General features: G+C 45.7%; 1 protein-coding gene across 2 annotated transcripts in view; it reads left to right on the top strand.

Moving 5' to 3' along the window:
- Window positions 1-5,579, top strand: part of EML4 (EMAP like 4) — a gene marked incomplete at its 3' end in the record, with an annotated part of 162,809 nt that extends 157,230 nt beyond the window's left edge. The window contains exons 23-25 of one of the 2 annotated variants that reach the window (XM_079720477.1): window positions 1,931-2,061; window positions 2,731-3,106; window positions 4,590-5,579. In XM_079720477.1, the coding sequence (XP_079576603.1) occupies window positions 1,931-2,061; window positions 2,731-3,106; window positions 4,590-4,600 (518 nt within the window). Of the gene's footprint in view, window positions 1-1,930; window positions 2,062-2,730; window positions 3,205-4,589 lie in introns of those variants that run through there. The other variant, XM_079720476.1, reaches the window with a different exon arrangement.
- Between the last annotated feature and the right edge of the window lie 12,320 nt (window positions 5,580-17,899).

Below are 17,899 nucleotides of genomic sequence, written 5' to 3'. Positions count from 1 at the left end.
TGGTTTTAGCATATTCATAGGATTGTGCACCCGTCATCACTATCTAATTTTAGACCATTTTCATTACCCCAAAAAGAAACTCTGCCCATTAGCAGTCACTCCCTCCCTTCCCCTTCCACAACCTCCCAGCAACCACTGATCTTCTTTCTTTTTCTAATGATTTGCATATTCAGGACAGTTCATATAAATGGAATCATGTACTATGTGATCCATCGAAACTGACTTCTTTCCTTTAGCACAAGTGTTCAAGGTTCATCATGTTGTAGCATGTGTCAGTACTTCATTTTATGGCTGAATAATATCCCTTTGTATGGCTATACCACATTCGGTTCATCATCAGTTGATGGACACTTAGGTTGTTTCCACTTTTTATTGTAAATAACGCTGCTATGAACAGTTTTCGTGTAGACATGTTTTCATTCTCTTCGGTTATACCTAGGAGTGGAATTGCAGGGTCAAATGGTAACTCTTGTGTTTAACCTTTTGAGGAACTGCCAGACTGTTTTCCTAAGTGGCTGCACCATTTACACTGCCACCAGCAGTGTACAAGGGTTCTGTTTCTCCACATCATTGTCAGCAGTTGTTATTCTTTTGCATGTGGGTGTCCAATTATCCCAGTACCATTTATTGACATATAAAGGCATTTTTAGTAGACATTATTTAAAGATAAAATGTGGAGGTCATTCCTAATCTCATGTTTTGGACATTTCTAGAAATCTGTCCTTCGACAGTTTTCTCAGTCTTTGCCAATGTGTAGGAGTCCTTCTGAGAAAGTTAGGATTAAAAAGAGATGTTATACTCAGTAATTAGAATATTGGATATGGATGTGGCACCAGTACCTAAAGCAATTCCCAAAATATTAGGTATTTTTCCTTTAACAGTGTATCTCTGCCTTCTGAAAAGTTGGACTCTCTCCTCCACTCTGATGGTAGATCTGAACATTTCTTTATGCTGTGTGCATTAGAAAAATAATCCATTATGGGTACTTGTTCTAAATACAACTGCTACTGAGATGAAGAAGCCTACCAGGCTTGGAAGAAATTAAAACAAAATAACCCTGACTAGTCCATAAACAAATTCATTATTCTGGGTGAAGCTGAAGCAGTGGCCAGTAGCTAGTAACTTACCTTGTTATTTTAGTGAAACAATATTTAATTTACTTATTAAGAGATGTCAGTCAAGAAGTGTTTCATCTTTATTGAATTTACCCAAAAAACACTGTTCTCTAGAGCAGTACTGAACCACAGGAGGCCAGCATCTCATCTGTTACATGTTGTGTATTTCTAGTCTAGTAGAGGGTTGTGCTGATCATGTTCAACATGATCACCAGTGCCTCATAATGACTCAGAATAATTAAATTTACTGTGTTGACCTTTGGACATAAGTGCTAGTTTATGGAGACTTCTGTGGATAACATGATAGACTAGTGGATGGCCTATACATTTCCATTAAGAAAGAATCTCTGTGAGGTTTTTTTTCAAGTGCCTGCCTGAAAGGGAGCGGAGTCCACTGTGAAGGGTTAGTGCTATGGCGTTGTTTCTGCACTTCACTACAGAAATAACGGAGAATTTCCCCTCCAACGGGAAACTTTAAACAGGAGGAGCTTATTGTCAAGGTGAGACAAGCTAAAACTAAAATTATTTATTAGCACCACCTGCTGGTTACTAGTGAGTATTTTTGAGTCTTAAAGTTTAAAGTCTTAAATTTTCCATCTTGAGGTTATTTCAGTTTATTATTAGATCTTAGATAAAATTTCATCATTTGAATGAAGTATTGAGCCACTAAGAAATCTTTAAGGGAAATTTAGCAGCTCAGAGTTTGAACACGGATGAAACTTAAGATTCTAAAATAAACACACGTAGTATATGGCAGTTGTATTTTTCAGGCTAATTTTTCTACACCCCCCCCCCCGCATGTTTCCATATCAAAGGTGTCTGGCCAGAAGGATCTGATGGGACAGATATCAATGCACTGGTGCGATCCCACAATAGAAAGGTGATAGCTGTTGCTGATGACTTTTGCAAGGTCCACCTGTTTCAGTATCCCTGCTCCAAAGCAAAGGTAAAACTTAATAAAAACTAGTGTTATAGGGCCTTTTGTTTGGGGATAATTTGTTTGGGGATATATTGTGTCAATGGTGGGAAAATATTCATAGGGTTACTAATTACTGTCTGTGATACTACAGTGCGTGGGGGGAGGGAACAGGGCCAGCTGTAAGCATCCAAGCAGGCTGTGCTTGTCTTCTCCTTCCTCATTAAGGTAACGGAGAAGACAGAGAAGCCAGTTGATGATGTTTTATTCGTTTTTGTTTATTGCCCTTTTTTTTTTTCATTTTGATACCTTGGTAGTTTTAAATTTCTTCTAAATATTTTATTTTTGGTACATGATCAACATTATGACTCCTAAATCGTCTATAATCTTTCCAACCTAGTAAATTCTCCCCTAGCCATCTCAGTAGAATAGTCACTAAACTCTAACAAGTATGCAGAAGAGACATCATTTTTTTTTACAGTCTGAAAGTACAGCTGTCCAGTTACTTTGTTTCTCCCACATAAATAGGTATTAAAAGGAAATTACTGCTAGCTTTATTCCTCAGTCAATGACTTGCGGTTTTGATCTGAATTACCTGTTTCACAAATTGAATGACCTCCCTAGCCTGGTCACCTCCATTGCTGTAAGTAGGCATGTGAAGAATGAGTTTAATTTTCCTGTCTGATTTATTTCATGTAGGCTCCCAGTCACAAGTACAGTGCCCACAGCAGCCATGTCACCAATGTCAGTTTTACTCATAATGACAGTCACCTGATTTCAACTGGTGGAAAAGACATGAGCATCATTCAGTGGAAACTTGTGGAAAAGTTATCTTTGCCTCAAAATGAGGTTGTAGCGGATACTGCGCTCACCAAAGCCCCCATCTCTTCCATTGAAAGTGTCATGCAGTCTGATGCTCCCACACCACCTCCTTCCCAGCCCTTAAATGAGACAGCTGAAGAAGCAAGCAGGATAAGCAGTTCTCCCACACTTCTGGAGAACAGCCTGGAACAGACTGTGGGGCCCAGCGAAGACCACAGTGAGGAGCAGAGTGAGGGGGGCAGCGAAGACCTCGGTGAGCCCGTTTACGAAGAGCCAGCCCACGAGATGAGTGATGAGCAGAGCGAAGGCGCTCTTCCCGGGGACCAGCAAGACCCTTCACCCCTGTCCTAACACCAGGACTTGCGCGTGACTCACTTTTTTCCTCCAACTGCATGATGTGGTCTTGTGATAAAGTTCAGATAACAGGCCAGGAAGTGATGGAGAATCACTATTGATGGAGATTTTGGTTTCCACGTAATCTGTTTTCAATAGTCTTATCTTCCGTCTCTTAAATGCAGTCGACCTAAAGGTTCGGTTTGATGTGTGTTGAAAATTAACCAAATTTAATAGTAGGAAAAGACTGAAACATTAATTGTGTCTCAGAAATTACTGTGTACGTGAGTGGTATGATGTTAATACTGGAAACAAAAACAGCGGTTGTATAGATTTTAAATAAACCCCTCATTATCTGAGCAGGTTTTCTTCAGGAACAACCAGAGGCATCACAAACACTGTTACTCATCTGCTGGCTCAGACTGTGCTACTTTTTTTTTTTCCTGATGCTGAAAATCAGAAAAACAAAACAAAAACCAAAAAAAACCTTCTCTTACTGAGATTCCCTCCCACCCCAAATGTCTAGTGGAAATTTTTTAGTTAAGGAAAACTTCATTAGTGCCATGAGCAGTGATGTTGCCTTCTTAAATAATAACACCCTTTTCTTACGTAGCCGGCAGACGTCCAGATGTGCTTGTTAGTCTACTATGTAGGTGTTGCCTTTTCTAAGTCAAGAGTGAGGAACAGTCCCTTAATTTCCTGTGTGCAAATCTATTTTATCTTAGAACTAAGAAAGCAGTGGTTTGTTAAAGAGCTTTTAATGTATATTAAACCATTGATACTCCGAAATAATGGATTCCTCCAAGGATTCCTTTACTGGCCTAAACATTTTCAAATGTTTGGCATTCAAGTGAATGAACAGAAGAAACCGCACGCCTATAAAATTAAACTTGGCTAATCTTAGCTTAGCCTTCATCATAATTTGCTCCTTCAATAACAGAAATATTAATAAAGTTTAAATGATTGAATTGGTGCTTGAAATTCACTGGTTTAGGTGTAATTTTTATACAGATTATTGAGGGATAAAATACTCAACAAATTGCAAATTCTTTTTTATATAAGTGTGAATAATAGTCACAGGCATTTTTTATAAATTGCATACTTAACAGACCTGCTATACACAGTGATTTTTCTCTGGTGGAGTTGCTTTAAGCCTTGCAATTCTGATGTGGCTATCCTCTGCTGTTTGGGGGCAGTGCATGTGTTATTATGCATTGGATAGTTGTTTTTTTAAGTTTTGTCAGATGATTATGTTTTTCTTAAGTATGTATTTCCTATTTTCAAAGTAATTACTGACAAATATGCATTTCCTATATATTTGTTTATACTTTGATTATAAAAAAGGACTGTTTTATTTTTTAACTTGCAATGTTTTGATATCTTTTTTTTTTTTTTTTGGTTAGATCATGTTTAGAAACTTTGGATGAGTTCAAAAGTCTTAAGTATGCAAGTGTTTACGTGACTGTGCCATTCCAAAGTGCATCAGAACTGTCATTCCCTTCTACTGTCTTCTCAGGAGTAATACAAATCAGGTATTTCATCATCATTTGGTAATACACAAACTTCAGTGAACTCCCAAGGACACTCACAACATTTGTATTCACATGCTGTATGTAAGGGTGTGGGTATGTGTGACGGGGTGAGTGTAGACACTCACTCTGTGTATCTCTATATAAGAAGATATGCGCCACATTGAAAATACTCAGTGTGTTATCTCTGTGTATAGATATATGTCCATGTATTTCTCTTTCCTTTTGTTTACAACTGTTCAAAAAAAAAAAAAAAACCTCAAAGTAGTTCTCTTCAGAAGAAGGGAGGTAGACTCCAAGCGACACATCATTTTTCAGTATGTTTGTATATAATTATCAGAGAGCAGCAGCAGTATCAGGCATATATATTTGCCTATTAGCTGTGGTGACTGAATCATCAGGTCAGCATGTGCTATATACCCTGCAAGAAAAATACTATGAGATGAACAAGTAATTCTAGGAGAAGAAAAAGCATTTCGTTAAGTACCTGGGGGATACCACTCTCCATGATAAGCAGGGAGTTTATTTGGGGACATCAGTCACCTTTGGGGTTGCTGTGTACCATGAAATTTATATTCGTGATATCTTGGGTGGTAGTTTCAAAAGACACTACTAATACGCAGAAAGCGTTCCAGCTCTCTATTGCTGGCAACTACTGTTTAACAGTCAATTAAATCTGTGATAATGGTTGGAAGTGGGTGGGATTATGAAATTGTAGATGTTTTTAGGAAAACTTGTGAATGAAAATGAATCCAAGTGTTTCATGTGAAGATGTTGAGCCATTTCTATCATGCATTCCTGTCTTATGGCAGAAAATTCTGAAGATTAAAAAATAAAATAAGATGTTTCATTTGTCTCTCTAAATGTGTCTTGAGTCTTTTTTCATTTATGCTGCTAGTTTCCGTGACTGTCCAATCATCAGAAGACATGACAGTTCAGAAGGACACATTTATCAGTTGACCACTGCCACTGCTATGGATACGGCTATTCTGGAGTGACAGACTCCATCTCATAATGTTAGAGGAAATTACTTCTGATTTATGCTTCCATTTAATAGGGAATAGCTTTGTTTTAATTTATCTCATGTCTACACTGTCTCCAGTGTTTAACGTCAGGTAATCCTGGTGATCCTGGTTACCTGCCTGACCCGCCTCCACTGCCTGCCTCCCCGGTGTAGCCTGCCAGAAGCCCTTGAACGCAGCGTCCCGCTTTCGCCATCTCTCCCATGTTGCTTAGTGATACATCCTCTGTACACCGCAACCATAAATTAGCTGCTACAAATTTTTCTTTATGAAGCATTAGACTAAGAGTATTCCATGGGCTTCCCTGGTGGCGCAGTGGTTGAGAGTCCGCCTGCCGATGCAGGGGACACGGGTTCATGCCCTGGTGTGGGAAGATCCCACATGCCGCGGAGCGGCTGGTCCCGTGAGCCATGGCCACTGAGCCTGCACGTCCGGAGCCTGTGCTCTGCAACAGGAGAGGCCACAACAGTGAGAGGCCCGCGTACCGCAAAAAAAAAAAAAAAAAAAAAAAAAAGAGTATTCCATACGTTCCCAGTTTTACAGTCATGGAAATGATGGGGTTTTCATCATCTTATTCATCCTTGTTGACTATGAATATATGTTCACAGCCACTCGCATATACTAACCTGTGAGAGACTGTCTTGGGGCAGGAATTCCTCTTTCAAGAATTCAGAGACGAGGGCTTCCCTGGTGGCGCAGTGGTTGAGAGTCCGCCTGCCGATGCAGGGGGCGCGGGTTCGTGCCCCGGTCCGGGAAGATCCCATATGCCGCAGAGCGGCTGGGCCCGTGAGCCATGGCCGCTGAGCCTGCATGTCCGGAGCCTGTGCTCCACAACGGGAGAGGCCACAACAGTGAGAGAGGCCTGCGTACCGCAAAAAAAAAAAAAAAAAATTCAGAGACGAAACGGCTGACTCCAGAACTAACCCACTAAATAATGTGATTTTTCTTCTTAATAAAAAAGGAGATCCAAAAAAGGAAACTCTATGGGGAAATAATGATGAATTAGATCTTGGATATATCGAGGTGTTTGTTAGTGTAACTTCTAGAAGGAACTAGGTTTCTAGCTTAAAGGTGGAACTATAATGAGAGTTTAGGACAAGGACATGTTTTTAGGACAAAGGAGACGGGGCTGAAGAGCAGGTGTGCAGGACGTGGGTGGCACAGAGCAGAGCTGTCGCTGGAGGAGTCCCCGTGTGGCCAGTGCACCCCCAGACACCCCAGCTCGCAGTGATAAGGGGCGTGTTGCCCTGTGGGCAAGGGGCGGGCTGGGGAGGTTCAGGAACAGGCCTGCGTTCTTATCTTACCCAGATAACTGCCACGCCAGGACTTCGTGTGTTATAACTTGGAAAGCTGGAGCCTCTTCCACTTACACGAGGAGAAAGACATTCTTTATAAATGGAGGAAGAAGGAAAAGATGTGGGTGAAGATTCAGAGATTTCTGGAAAGGAGACGGGGAAACAGCAGAGGACCTATGTCATCTCAGTCCTCTGTTCAGGAGAAGGTGAGGGCACTGCCCACAGCAACACTACACGTCTGTCACCATCACAGAAACAGGCCCTGCTGAAGAGCCGCCTTTGTCCAGGATGCCCAGGACTGGGATCTTCAAGGACCATGGTAAAAGTCTCCTGGCACTTTTCCCAAAAAGTAGATGCATCCCTTTGTAAAGGGGCAACTCCTGCTCTCCTCAGGGACTCTAATAATATTACACCTTTTGTGCTAATCAGTTCATCTTTTCCAAAGGAAACCTGAATTTCGACTCCACCCTCATTAATAGACCCTTACAGTAACCTCTGATACAAAGTAGACAAAGGAACTAAAAGAGAAAGAATCCCAAATGGAGGGAAAAAAAGATTCATTGTCTCTAGAAATGTCAGTGTGTTTCATTTCTATATCCATGGGTGACATCCTCAGGAGACCACAGCTTACGGAACTGAACACGTCTGTGTTTTTTGTTTTAATTTTACCAATCCAGAAATCTAGCAGAAAATCTTAAGGGTGCCACTTCTGTATCTCAAAGGACAAAAACATCAAGAAATGTGGAAAATAAGAAACTGAGTGCTCAATGATTATAATATGGCACACGTCCACAGAACGAAATGCTACTCAGCCATAACAGCTAACACGTCATGTAACACTTAAGTGCTTTCCATGTACTAACTCGTTCAATTCTTCCAACAATCCTGAATTCGATTATCTCCATTTTACAGACGAGTAAACTTACAGGTGAGAAGCCAGGTTACCCTAGTAGCAAGTGGCTGAGCCAAGATTTGAAGGCAGGTCCTCCTGCCCCCAGAGTTCCTGGGGCCAGCCCCATGCTCTGCTGTGCAGCACTGCAGGAGATGCTCACTGCAGAACAGTAATTTAGTGATTATTAGTAACAAAAAGAGAATGAAATGGGTTGAGCTTCTGGTAGGAAGGATTTGAGACCAGTATATGGAAAAACCACAGAAAGTGATTAGGCTTTGGAAAAGGCGTCTTTGGGCTCTGAACAGTGTCACAAAGTTGGAGGGACCCTTCCCTTGCACGAGTCCCCTCCTGTCATCCCTACAGCTGGAGTGCGGGGCAGAGCTTCCAGGCGTGCTGTGGCACCTGCTGCCAGTGACTCCCTGCCCTTCCTGCCTTTCCTGGCTCCTGTGTCCTCAGTCCCTGATGTTCAATTTAAACCTATTTGTGTGGAGAAGCTGCTCCCTTATCTTCCAACCTTTGAGCAATTTCCATTTCACCGAGAAAGCAGCACAGTAGCTTCTTCCTTCACCGGTCAAGTGCTTCTTCCCCTTAATCCTCCAGCCCAGGCTCAGCCAGAGGGCTTTGATCCTGCCTCTCCCCTCCCTCAGCAATGTAAACACGCAGTCCTGAAAATAGATTTTCCTAGGGAGCCACCCAGGGACAGGCATGAATATGCATAATTGCCAGTGTTGACTCAGTATCTCTGTGGGATTACGCAGATTTCAACCCCTGGCGGAGTTCATTTTTGCCGGATCTCACTAAAGGAGCTGCAGACAAAGTGCTAAAAGGGCCTCAGGGAAGAAAAATACCTTTTTAATAAAAAGCAAAGCCCTCATACCTGGTCATCCCGTTTCATTCCTGATGTTCCACCAAGCCAGAGTGCATCCTGGGAAGGGTCAAAGCGTACTCTGGAGCCCACCTCAGCACAGCGATGCTCATTCAGCCAACACTGGGTCGGGCTGACTTGGAGACCTGGTTGGAAGCAGGGAAACCAGAAGCTGGCGTTCTCTTACCGTGTCAGCCGCAGAACTCTCTCGGTTAACGCAACTGTGTAAGTCGGATGACCAGGAAGGGCAGGGCCTCTTCCTTCTACAGACCTCACTCTCTCTACAGTAAAAACGTATTGTGCTGCCGACACCTTCAAAGTGGTAGCCAGTCTGAACCCGGCGAGTTTGTATGAGACTAGGATCCACAGGAGTCACTGTTTCATCGGGTACATGTGCAAACTGTACTGGGCTCGGCGTGGAATCCAGAGATGAGAAGATGCAGGCCCTACCCTCACGGAGCATGGATCCTGGAAAGCCAATCTGGAAAGTTTACCAACTGTACATTTCCATTTATAACATTCTTGAAACAGCAACACTACAGAGAACAGACTAGTGGTTGCCAGGGGACAGGGACGGAGGGGAGGGGATGTCACTACAGAGGGGCAGCACGGGCGTTCCGTTGTGATGATGAACAGGCTGCATCTTGGTTGTGGTGGTGATTACACGAATCTATAAGCGGGACTAAATCGCACAGAACTGCACACGCGCACACAGGAATGCAGGCAGAACTGGTGGATACTGATTAAGGTCTGTGGTCTGCATGGCTCTGTTGTACCAATGAACATTTCCTGGACATAAAACTACACATTATGTAAGATGTCACCACTGAGGGAAGCTGAGGGAAGGGTTCACCAGTCTCTTTTTTTAAACTTCCTCTAAGTCTATAATTATTTCAAAATAAGTTTTTTTAAAATAATGATATACAAACTCCCTTTATGCTTTTGAGAGGAATATGGAAACAAAAATGGGCCTTAATACAACAAAAATTTTTAAATAAAATTTGTCCTCGTGCACTTGAGGTACTCCATCTACGATCAAATAAAACACTGCTGATGTGAAACGGCGCTCCCTGCAGCTTTCCCTGCCACTTCTCTGCCCCCACAGGGTCTGTGCGAGACTTCCTAGCCGAGTGTGGGCCTGGAGGAGCCCCAGGCAAGGGAGGGGCGCTGGTCAGAGGTGTGTCTGGGAACACAGAGGCTTTACCTGCTTGCCCCCCCAGAAGCAGCCAGTGCATTACCCCTGCAGCCGGAGGAGTCCTCCCCTTCGCTGGGCATTCTGCACCCCTTCTCCCTCCTCCTGGGTCCTCACTGGCTTCCCCTTCTGACTGCTTTGAGTGTCACTGATGCTCACTCGCTTTCTTGGAAATGCTCTCCTGAAGCCGCCCCACGGCTGCCTTCCCTCAGGTGCTTGGGCTGAATCACCTTCCCTTACTCAGAAGTAATAAAATGACAAGAAAAAGAAGAATTCCACTACATAGCAGGCCCTGGTGAAACTGAGGCAGAATTGAGATTAGGTGATCAGGCTTTCTCCTTTGAGAGCGACAGCCCCCTCTGGTTTCACTGGCAAAATCCATTTTCATGTGGCCTACTGTTTGCTGCCCATGAATATCTCAGCACCAGAATCATGAGCAGGAGTGCTTGCCAGGCTTTGACACTTCCATTTAGAAGATGAATTAATTCTGAGCTGAGCCAAGAGTCCCTTTTCTATCGAAAGAATGTGTTAGCTTCAAGCCCTCAGGCCCCTGGAGCATCGGTGAGGTCTCTCTCATACCAGTCCCACTTGAAGGTGTCAGCCCGTCCGTGGGGGCAAGTGAGGGATCTGACATAAAAAACCTAAGGCTGCAATGAAAAGGGCATGTTTCACTGCGGGTTTAGGTTAAGTTTAGGCCCCGTCTCCCTGGTCTCCGTCTGAAAGAGAGTAAGGGTTTGCCCACCGGGAGCATCTGATTCTCAGGGGAGAGACCTCCTGGCGAGCTCGAGGGCTCTGCCCCCACCTGCTCCGCGAGGGCCCCGCGTCCAAGGGGCTGGAGGGAAGCAGATGAGCTGTTCTCGCCTCGGGCGCAGGGAAGGCTGTCCCCTCCGGCTGACGGGGACGGTGACAGGCTGAGGCCTCCATCACAATAAACAATGTTTGCACTGGAAGCCATGAGCAGGGCGACAGATTGTTAGGAAAGCCTGCAGATGGCTCTGTTAATAAAGCCGCCATTCACAGCCGCCCAGGCTGAAGTGGTTTCTACGGGAAACCCTCACATTGAAACAGAAGGAAGTTCTTTCAAATTATAGTAGATAATAACATTTTTTATTAAACGTTATCAAATTTCAATGCCGGGATTTGCCTGGGAGGACACTCAGGAAACCACAGAGTGGCCATCTGCACTGCTGGGAACTATGACCCAAGCACGGGAGATTTCTCAGGTATGCCCTTGACCTGAGGATCTTCGCACCTCCCTATTCTGATTCAATGTTAGGGTTTGTTCTATGCCACTCATTCAGCAGTGCTGGGGACACACTCTAGTGGCCATGGGAGGACTGGGAGGGCAGCCTCCAGGTCACTCTACGGAGCTGGCCCAGGGCTTGATCTCTGGGCGTGTGAGCAACACTGGTCACATCCTCTTTCCTGAAAACCCTACCCTCTCCTGCCAGGCGCCACCGGCTCCAGGTTTCTTTCTTTCTTCCCTCCATCCACCCTTCCTCCTTCCTTATTTCCCCTTCTTCCTTCCTTCCTTCCCCTTCTTCCTTCCTTCCATCTTCCTTCTGAAGGGCAGCAGAATATGCCAGCCCCAAATATGCCACTTGGGTGTGTTGATTATTTTGAGCTGTAGGCACCTGAAAAACAGCCAATCCAATGAGAGGCTTTCTCTGAACTCCCCATCTGCCTAAAGACAGATGCTCCAAAAGAACTCAGTTGTCAAAGATCCCCTCCCAGGAGCTTCATCAACCAAGGGAGACTGACTCTCATCCCAGGAGAGGAGACTGGAGTCCACACCACATCCAGACACACTTGTCACAAACCATCACATCTCCCATCCACCATTCTAAGGGTCCTTCATCTTCCCTAAAAATCATGCACTCTCCCCTAGGAGGGCTCCCTCCCTCCCTTTTCCCTACTAAGATGGTATTTAAGCCTGAATTTTAAGCCCGCTTGGGGAGTTGCTCATTTTTCCCTGAGTACCTCCCATGTACACATGAGGTATATGTGTTCGTAAACTTCTGTTTTTCTCTTGTTTATCTGTCTTTTACTACAGGGGTCTCAGCCAAGAACTCAGAGGGTGGAAGGCAAATTATTTTTCCTCCTCTACACTTCCATCTTCCTTCCCTTCTTTCTTAAGTTTTTAAAGATTTTTTTTTTTTAGGTATAACTTAAAGTGCAGACATCTCAGGGTATCTGCCTACACGTGTACACACCCACCCAGATGAAGAGCTGGCACGTTCCCGGCACAGAAGCCTGCCCTGTGATGCCCTCCCGTCAGTACTCCCTCTCTGTTCTGACCTCTATCGCCATAGACTGGTTCTGCCCGGCTTTGACTTCTATCTAAATGCAGTCACAGGGTATGCTCTCTTTTGTGTCCGGCTTCTTTCACTCAACATGATGTCTGTGTTCCTTATGTTCTTAGACCCTAGGAGCCATCGCAAGCTCTTGTCCTCTCCACCTGCTCCTGAAACACTGGTATTTCCCCCATTCTATTTCCTCACCTTCATACACTTCCTAACAGTGTAGCAGACCCCAGGCTTCCACTGCCCCTGCGTCCTGCCACCTCTCAAGTTCCTACCTCCAGTCCAGACCCCTGGGCTTATCTCCAGACACAACTGCTGACTGGAATTCCTTGCCTAGAGGGCTCACAGGCAATCCACTGTTTCCAACACGTGCTCTGCCCTGTTGACTCCCCAGTCCTGCACCTCCACTCACCCAGGAGCCAGGCTGAGTCATCCCGGGAGCACCCAGAAGCCTGCCTCACCCTGACCTCCGATGTCCAACTGAAGCGTCAGGCTGCGTTCACTCTGCCTTCTTAACATCCCTGGGCTTCAGGCCTCTCTCTCCATGCCCACTGCCACTAGTCCCCAAGCTCTCATCACCTCTCAAATGAACTGTTATAATAACTCTTAACTAGTCCAATGCTGCGAGTCTTTTCCCCCTCCAATCTGTCCTCCACATTGGCACCATGGATTCAAAAGAACCAAAAGAACACTGGATTCTGTGGCCATCCCAACACACACCCTTTTTGCCTATCGACTAGAGTCCAAGCCCACTCCGGCCCCTGGCCTGAGCCTGCCTCTCCCCAACATCCTCTCACACATCAGCAAGTACCCTTCCCTCAGGCCAAATGCCCTTCCCCACTGTATTTAGCAGGAACTCCTGACGCATCACTATGCAATTTCCACAGTGTCCCCTCTGAGGGTGGTCCCTGCCACTCCTTGGCCTTCCTGGACCCTGGCCCTGCCTCTGGACAGTTCTGTTGCAGTTTGGTTGTGCCCATCATTCTCTGACCTCGGGGACCAGGGACGGCATCACCTCTCTCTGGTCTCTACTGCCCAACACAGAATCTGGCACGCAGCAATTACGGAATGAATGATACGTGCTGTTAAGGCTTCCTGACGGTGAAGGGGGCAAGTCCCCAGTCTGCTAGGGAGATGGGGTGCCAATCCTCAGGTAACCCCAGATCTGCTCACGGAAAAGCCCTGTGGGAAAAGACAACAGGGCACCTGATGGCCCATAAGGGAAGGCCAGAAAACTCATCAGGAGTCAGAGACAGCCCAGGGAGCTGGGGCACCAGGAAAGAGAAGAGCCAACTTGACTTCAAGCCACAGCTCAGAAGTGGCCAGGTCGCCTGGCACCACTAGGAAACCGCAGACCCGAGCCGCTCCTGGGTCTGAAGCCTGAGGCATGACCATCTTCCCAAGTGGAGTCAGGCTGCCTCTTCTGTTTTTAACAGCATCTGGTCCAGATCCCAGACCACTATGAGCTTCTTCTAGGCCCAGAGCACAGCACAAGCTCAGCAAAGACCAGCAAGCAACCCCCGCACATTCCCATTCCCAAGATACACAAAGAAGGGTACAGTCAGCACCTCTGACCTCTGTCCAGACCTGAAGCTGAAGAAAGCAGACCTCCCCTCCCTGCCTCCTGAGTTCTGGGGGCCTGGAGTAAGTAAGTGATCCACATTGAGAAATCCTGGGTTGGCTTAGAGACTCTTGGTCATAACACCTCACATCCACAATCATGCAGGAAAATATGCTGCATGACAAGGTATAGTTAAGTCCTGGAGCAGAGACACAGACCTTTTATCTCACCGCCCCCCTCCCCGCTGCTGCAGTCACGAGCCCGGAGCCGAGTGTCCTGACCCCTTCAGGACACTGAGGCTGCAGACAGGCCTGGATGGACTGACCCATCACTCAGCAGGAACGAAGCCACCCACACCCAAAGCACAGAGGCCCAGGGAGAGTTAGGTCACAGTATGGCAGGACACCCTCTCCCAACCCACAAGGCCCTCCTGGGAAGACATTCCCCGGGCCCCTGCCCAAGTTGGCCTGAACTGGGCAGGCGACCTTAACTAGTCATTCATTTTATCTCTCGTGGCCGCAGGACATGTTTTTGCAAATTACAGACCTCAGCCCAAGCACCGGCAGTGATTACTTACCCCAGCCCTCCTCTGCAGCTGTGGCCTGCTTCCCCTGGTGCAATTCCTTCTGATGCTCAGTGAACAGGACCCCGACTAAGGGAGGGATGGGCAGACACATAAAGTTATGAACCGATTTTCCAAATGACTGTTTCTTCAAGGACATAATTCCAGAGAAGAAAAGGGAACAGACACCAAGTATAAACAAAGGCTCTTCTGTGTGACTCTACTTTAGTTAGAATGACAACTAACTGAAAGCAATTTAATGCTGGCTCACGAAAGGTTAATGGAATTCATGTTTTGTAGATGCCGAATGCAATAGAGACTTAGCCAGAAACACAAATCTAACCTTTATTCTCTTTAATTATTCGGTCAGAATAATTTTCTGGGAGCAGGTTTAGTCTCTGGATGGCTTTAATTAAACACAAGTGAACTCTGAAGTTGACATCAACTCATCCAGCTGCAGCTCAATTTTCAAATTAATCTGCTATCTCACAAGGTTTTGTGGCCTAAGCAGGGGAGGTGTCGGGGAGTGGGAGATGGGCTTGGAGCCTGACAGGTATTAACCAATTCTAGAGCATCTTACATCCTTCCCCCACCCTCTCCAGTGGCAAGGCACTTCTGTAACTCCTGCCAGGACTTCCCTGAGGGGAGTGGCCCAGGCTGAGCTGAGCAACCAGGCTGCCTCCTTCCTTGGCATCTCCCACAGTCCTGGGCTCAGGCTCTATTCTCTCAACACCTTCAGCATAAGCCCGGTACAGCCACAGCCTGAAGCGGACCCTGGGGCTAGCAGGCCCCGCGCAGGCACCTCCTCTCTACCCTTGCCTACCTGCCCCCCACCGCCTGTCTCTCCCTCTGGCTCAGAGTGCGCAAACGTGTGAAAAGCCGGGGCGTGGCCTTCCTGCCTGGCGAGGTGCCCCCAGGAAACACCCTTATTTCGAGAAGACTTCCCTTACAGCACTCCTCCCTGCCCCCACCCCCGCCCGGCCCCAGTACCAGCCTCTCCTTTTCTGCCTTTGAAAACCCACGTCCCTAATTTTGTCAGTTACAGTTTATAGCCATATCAAGGCCCTTTCACAGTGAGCTTGTGCTTCTTTCTAAAACTTTCCCTGATGACTGGGAGGCAACGCCACCACTTCTTACAGCCTAGGGCACTTCAGCCAACTTCCATCGCAATGCGATGTGGAGTAGGCGAGGGTTCCAGTCTGGCTAGTACATGCTGGACAGTCTGAAAGACCTGTGCTTGGGCCCTGAGGTACAACCATGTGGCCACGACAAAGCTCAGTGTCATGGACAAGGTCAGGGCATGATGTCCTAGGAGGGCTGTGACAGAACTCAAGAAGAATAAAAAGTGTCTAAAGAATGCTATTCCAGCCACCCCGCTTGCCCCGTTTCCATTAGGATTTTGCAGCAGCTTCCTTAGAAAAGAGCTCTAACAGACTCTGGACCCTGAGCAAACAGCATCTCATCTCAATGTGGCCATCCCAACCCATCCTGCAGCAGCACGGCACACCCACGGCACACCTGCGCCACACAAAGGTCAGGATTCTTGATTCGAGCTTACGCCAAGTGCAAATGACCCATCCCCTCTAACCTTCCGCCATGAGGTGGCTGGGCCACCCCAGGCGCTCTGTTCATGTAATGAGCCAGGGTCAGCTGACGCTCCCCTCGTAACTATGCGGCCGACCCACTAAGCCAAGGTGCAGCATGGGTCCCGGAACAGAAGCCACAGCCAGGCTTCCTCTACCTGCACCCAGCCAGGGGGCAACCTGTCCTCAAGCAACCAAACCCCACCAGTCTTATGGAGCTCCCAAATCAGGACAGGTGAAGGATAAGAGCAGAATTCCTTCATTACAGAGTTTCTTGACCATATGGTTTACCAACCCTAAGCGATGGAGAGACAACCTGAAAAGGACCTAAAAGTAATTCTTATAACAGTTTCCTTAAATATGATCACAGTGTTTGCTTACAAAGGCAAAGTATCTGATTCATCTTGGGGTCCCAGGCTTCTGCACACTAATTAAATATCTGGAAGAAGCAGATTAGTGGAACTCCTTAATGACTGACTGTGGGTCAGAGGGAGCCCTGGATGACCAAGGTTGACAGCCACTGAATCTGACAAGAGGAGTACTAAGGACAGGGTCCCACTTCTCAACCCCTACACGGGCAGTCTTTGGTGCTAGATTAAAGAGTGCTCCAATCCAGGGTATGTGCAGTCAAAATGTCAAATAAATGTATTCAATCACTGGAACCAGACAGTATCAGAATTTCTAAGCAGTCAATCATTATTGTCCCTGGTATAACCTCTAGCTACTGAATACCAACAGGCCAGAAAGTGAAAGGTTTGCACAGCTTCCAGTCGTAAGAAAAGTCTGAAAGAAGACTTGGGCATTAGGAACCTCAACATCAGACAAGCCTGAGAAGCCAGCCCAGGGCCACACACATAACGGAGAGGAAAAGTATATAAACCAAAGAAAGCTAGCCAGTGCTGTAACAGCCAATCCCACCCTCACCAGGCCACTGACAGCTTCACACTGGAGTCACAGGATATGAGAGGCCAGGGAGGAGAGGGAAAGCTAGTTGGACCCAGAAAGGAACTCTGGCTGAGAGAGAAAACAGAGAAGGGGTAAACGGACACTTCTTTGAAAGGAAAAGTATAAAGCTGCCATTTCAACCTTTCTTGCTCTTGTTTACCCTAAAAGGATTTTGAAAATCTATGTATTCCCCTTCGTATTATGTAAGCTTAACATCTGAAGTTTTTCATTATAATTTTAAAGAGTTGCAAAGACAGTTTCTGGTATATTGTAAATAACGGCGTAAACTATTAAGTCACTCTTATAAATGTATCCAGTGGACTGTAAATACAATTAGACACCTACCTTCATCTAGTTAAAAATACAAATGTCTATTTAAGTCAGAAATTTCTTCTTGAATTGGTAGCTCCATTACTCTCCTCCATCTAGAATTTTACCACCCACATTTCACCCTAATGTAACACATTTTTAGGCTTGAAAGTCTCTTACTGACCATACTTATAATTCCCTGTAACATATCAAATTTCCTGTGACCTCATAAGCTCTAAGTGTTCAAAAATATTTTATTCTGGATTGCATGATTATGATTGCTATTAGCACATATTTCAAAACAACAGAATATAAAAACTGATCATTATTAAATATGAGCAAAATTTCACTAGAAATGCATCCTGATAGGGTAAGAAGGTTCATGTTTCCAGGGATGAATCTTGCTTACTGTTAAGACAGTTTCAGCACCAATTCCATTCCTGTTTTTCATTTTTATAGATATTAAGCCCTGAGACACCTTGTTCTCATAAATAGATGGCAATGGAAGTTCTATAATAGCAACATCTCTGAATTCCTTGAACTCCCGGTTATACACCAAAGTCATGCAGTGATCTGTTATCAAAATTATTTTTAATGATCCACTGACAACTCAACTGGTTCCTCCAATTTTGTTAAAAGTAGACTCAGAAGACTT

This window comes from Hyperoodon ampullatus (genome assembly GCF_949752795.1).
Source record: "Hyperoodon ampullatus genome assembly, chromosome: 15".
Classification (NCBI taxonomy): Eukaryota; Metazoa; Chordata; class Mammalia; order Artiodactyla; family Ziphiidae; genus Hyperoodon; species Hyperoodon ampullatus.
This window is presented reverse-complemented; position numbering and strand designations above follow the sequence as displayed.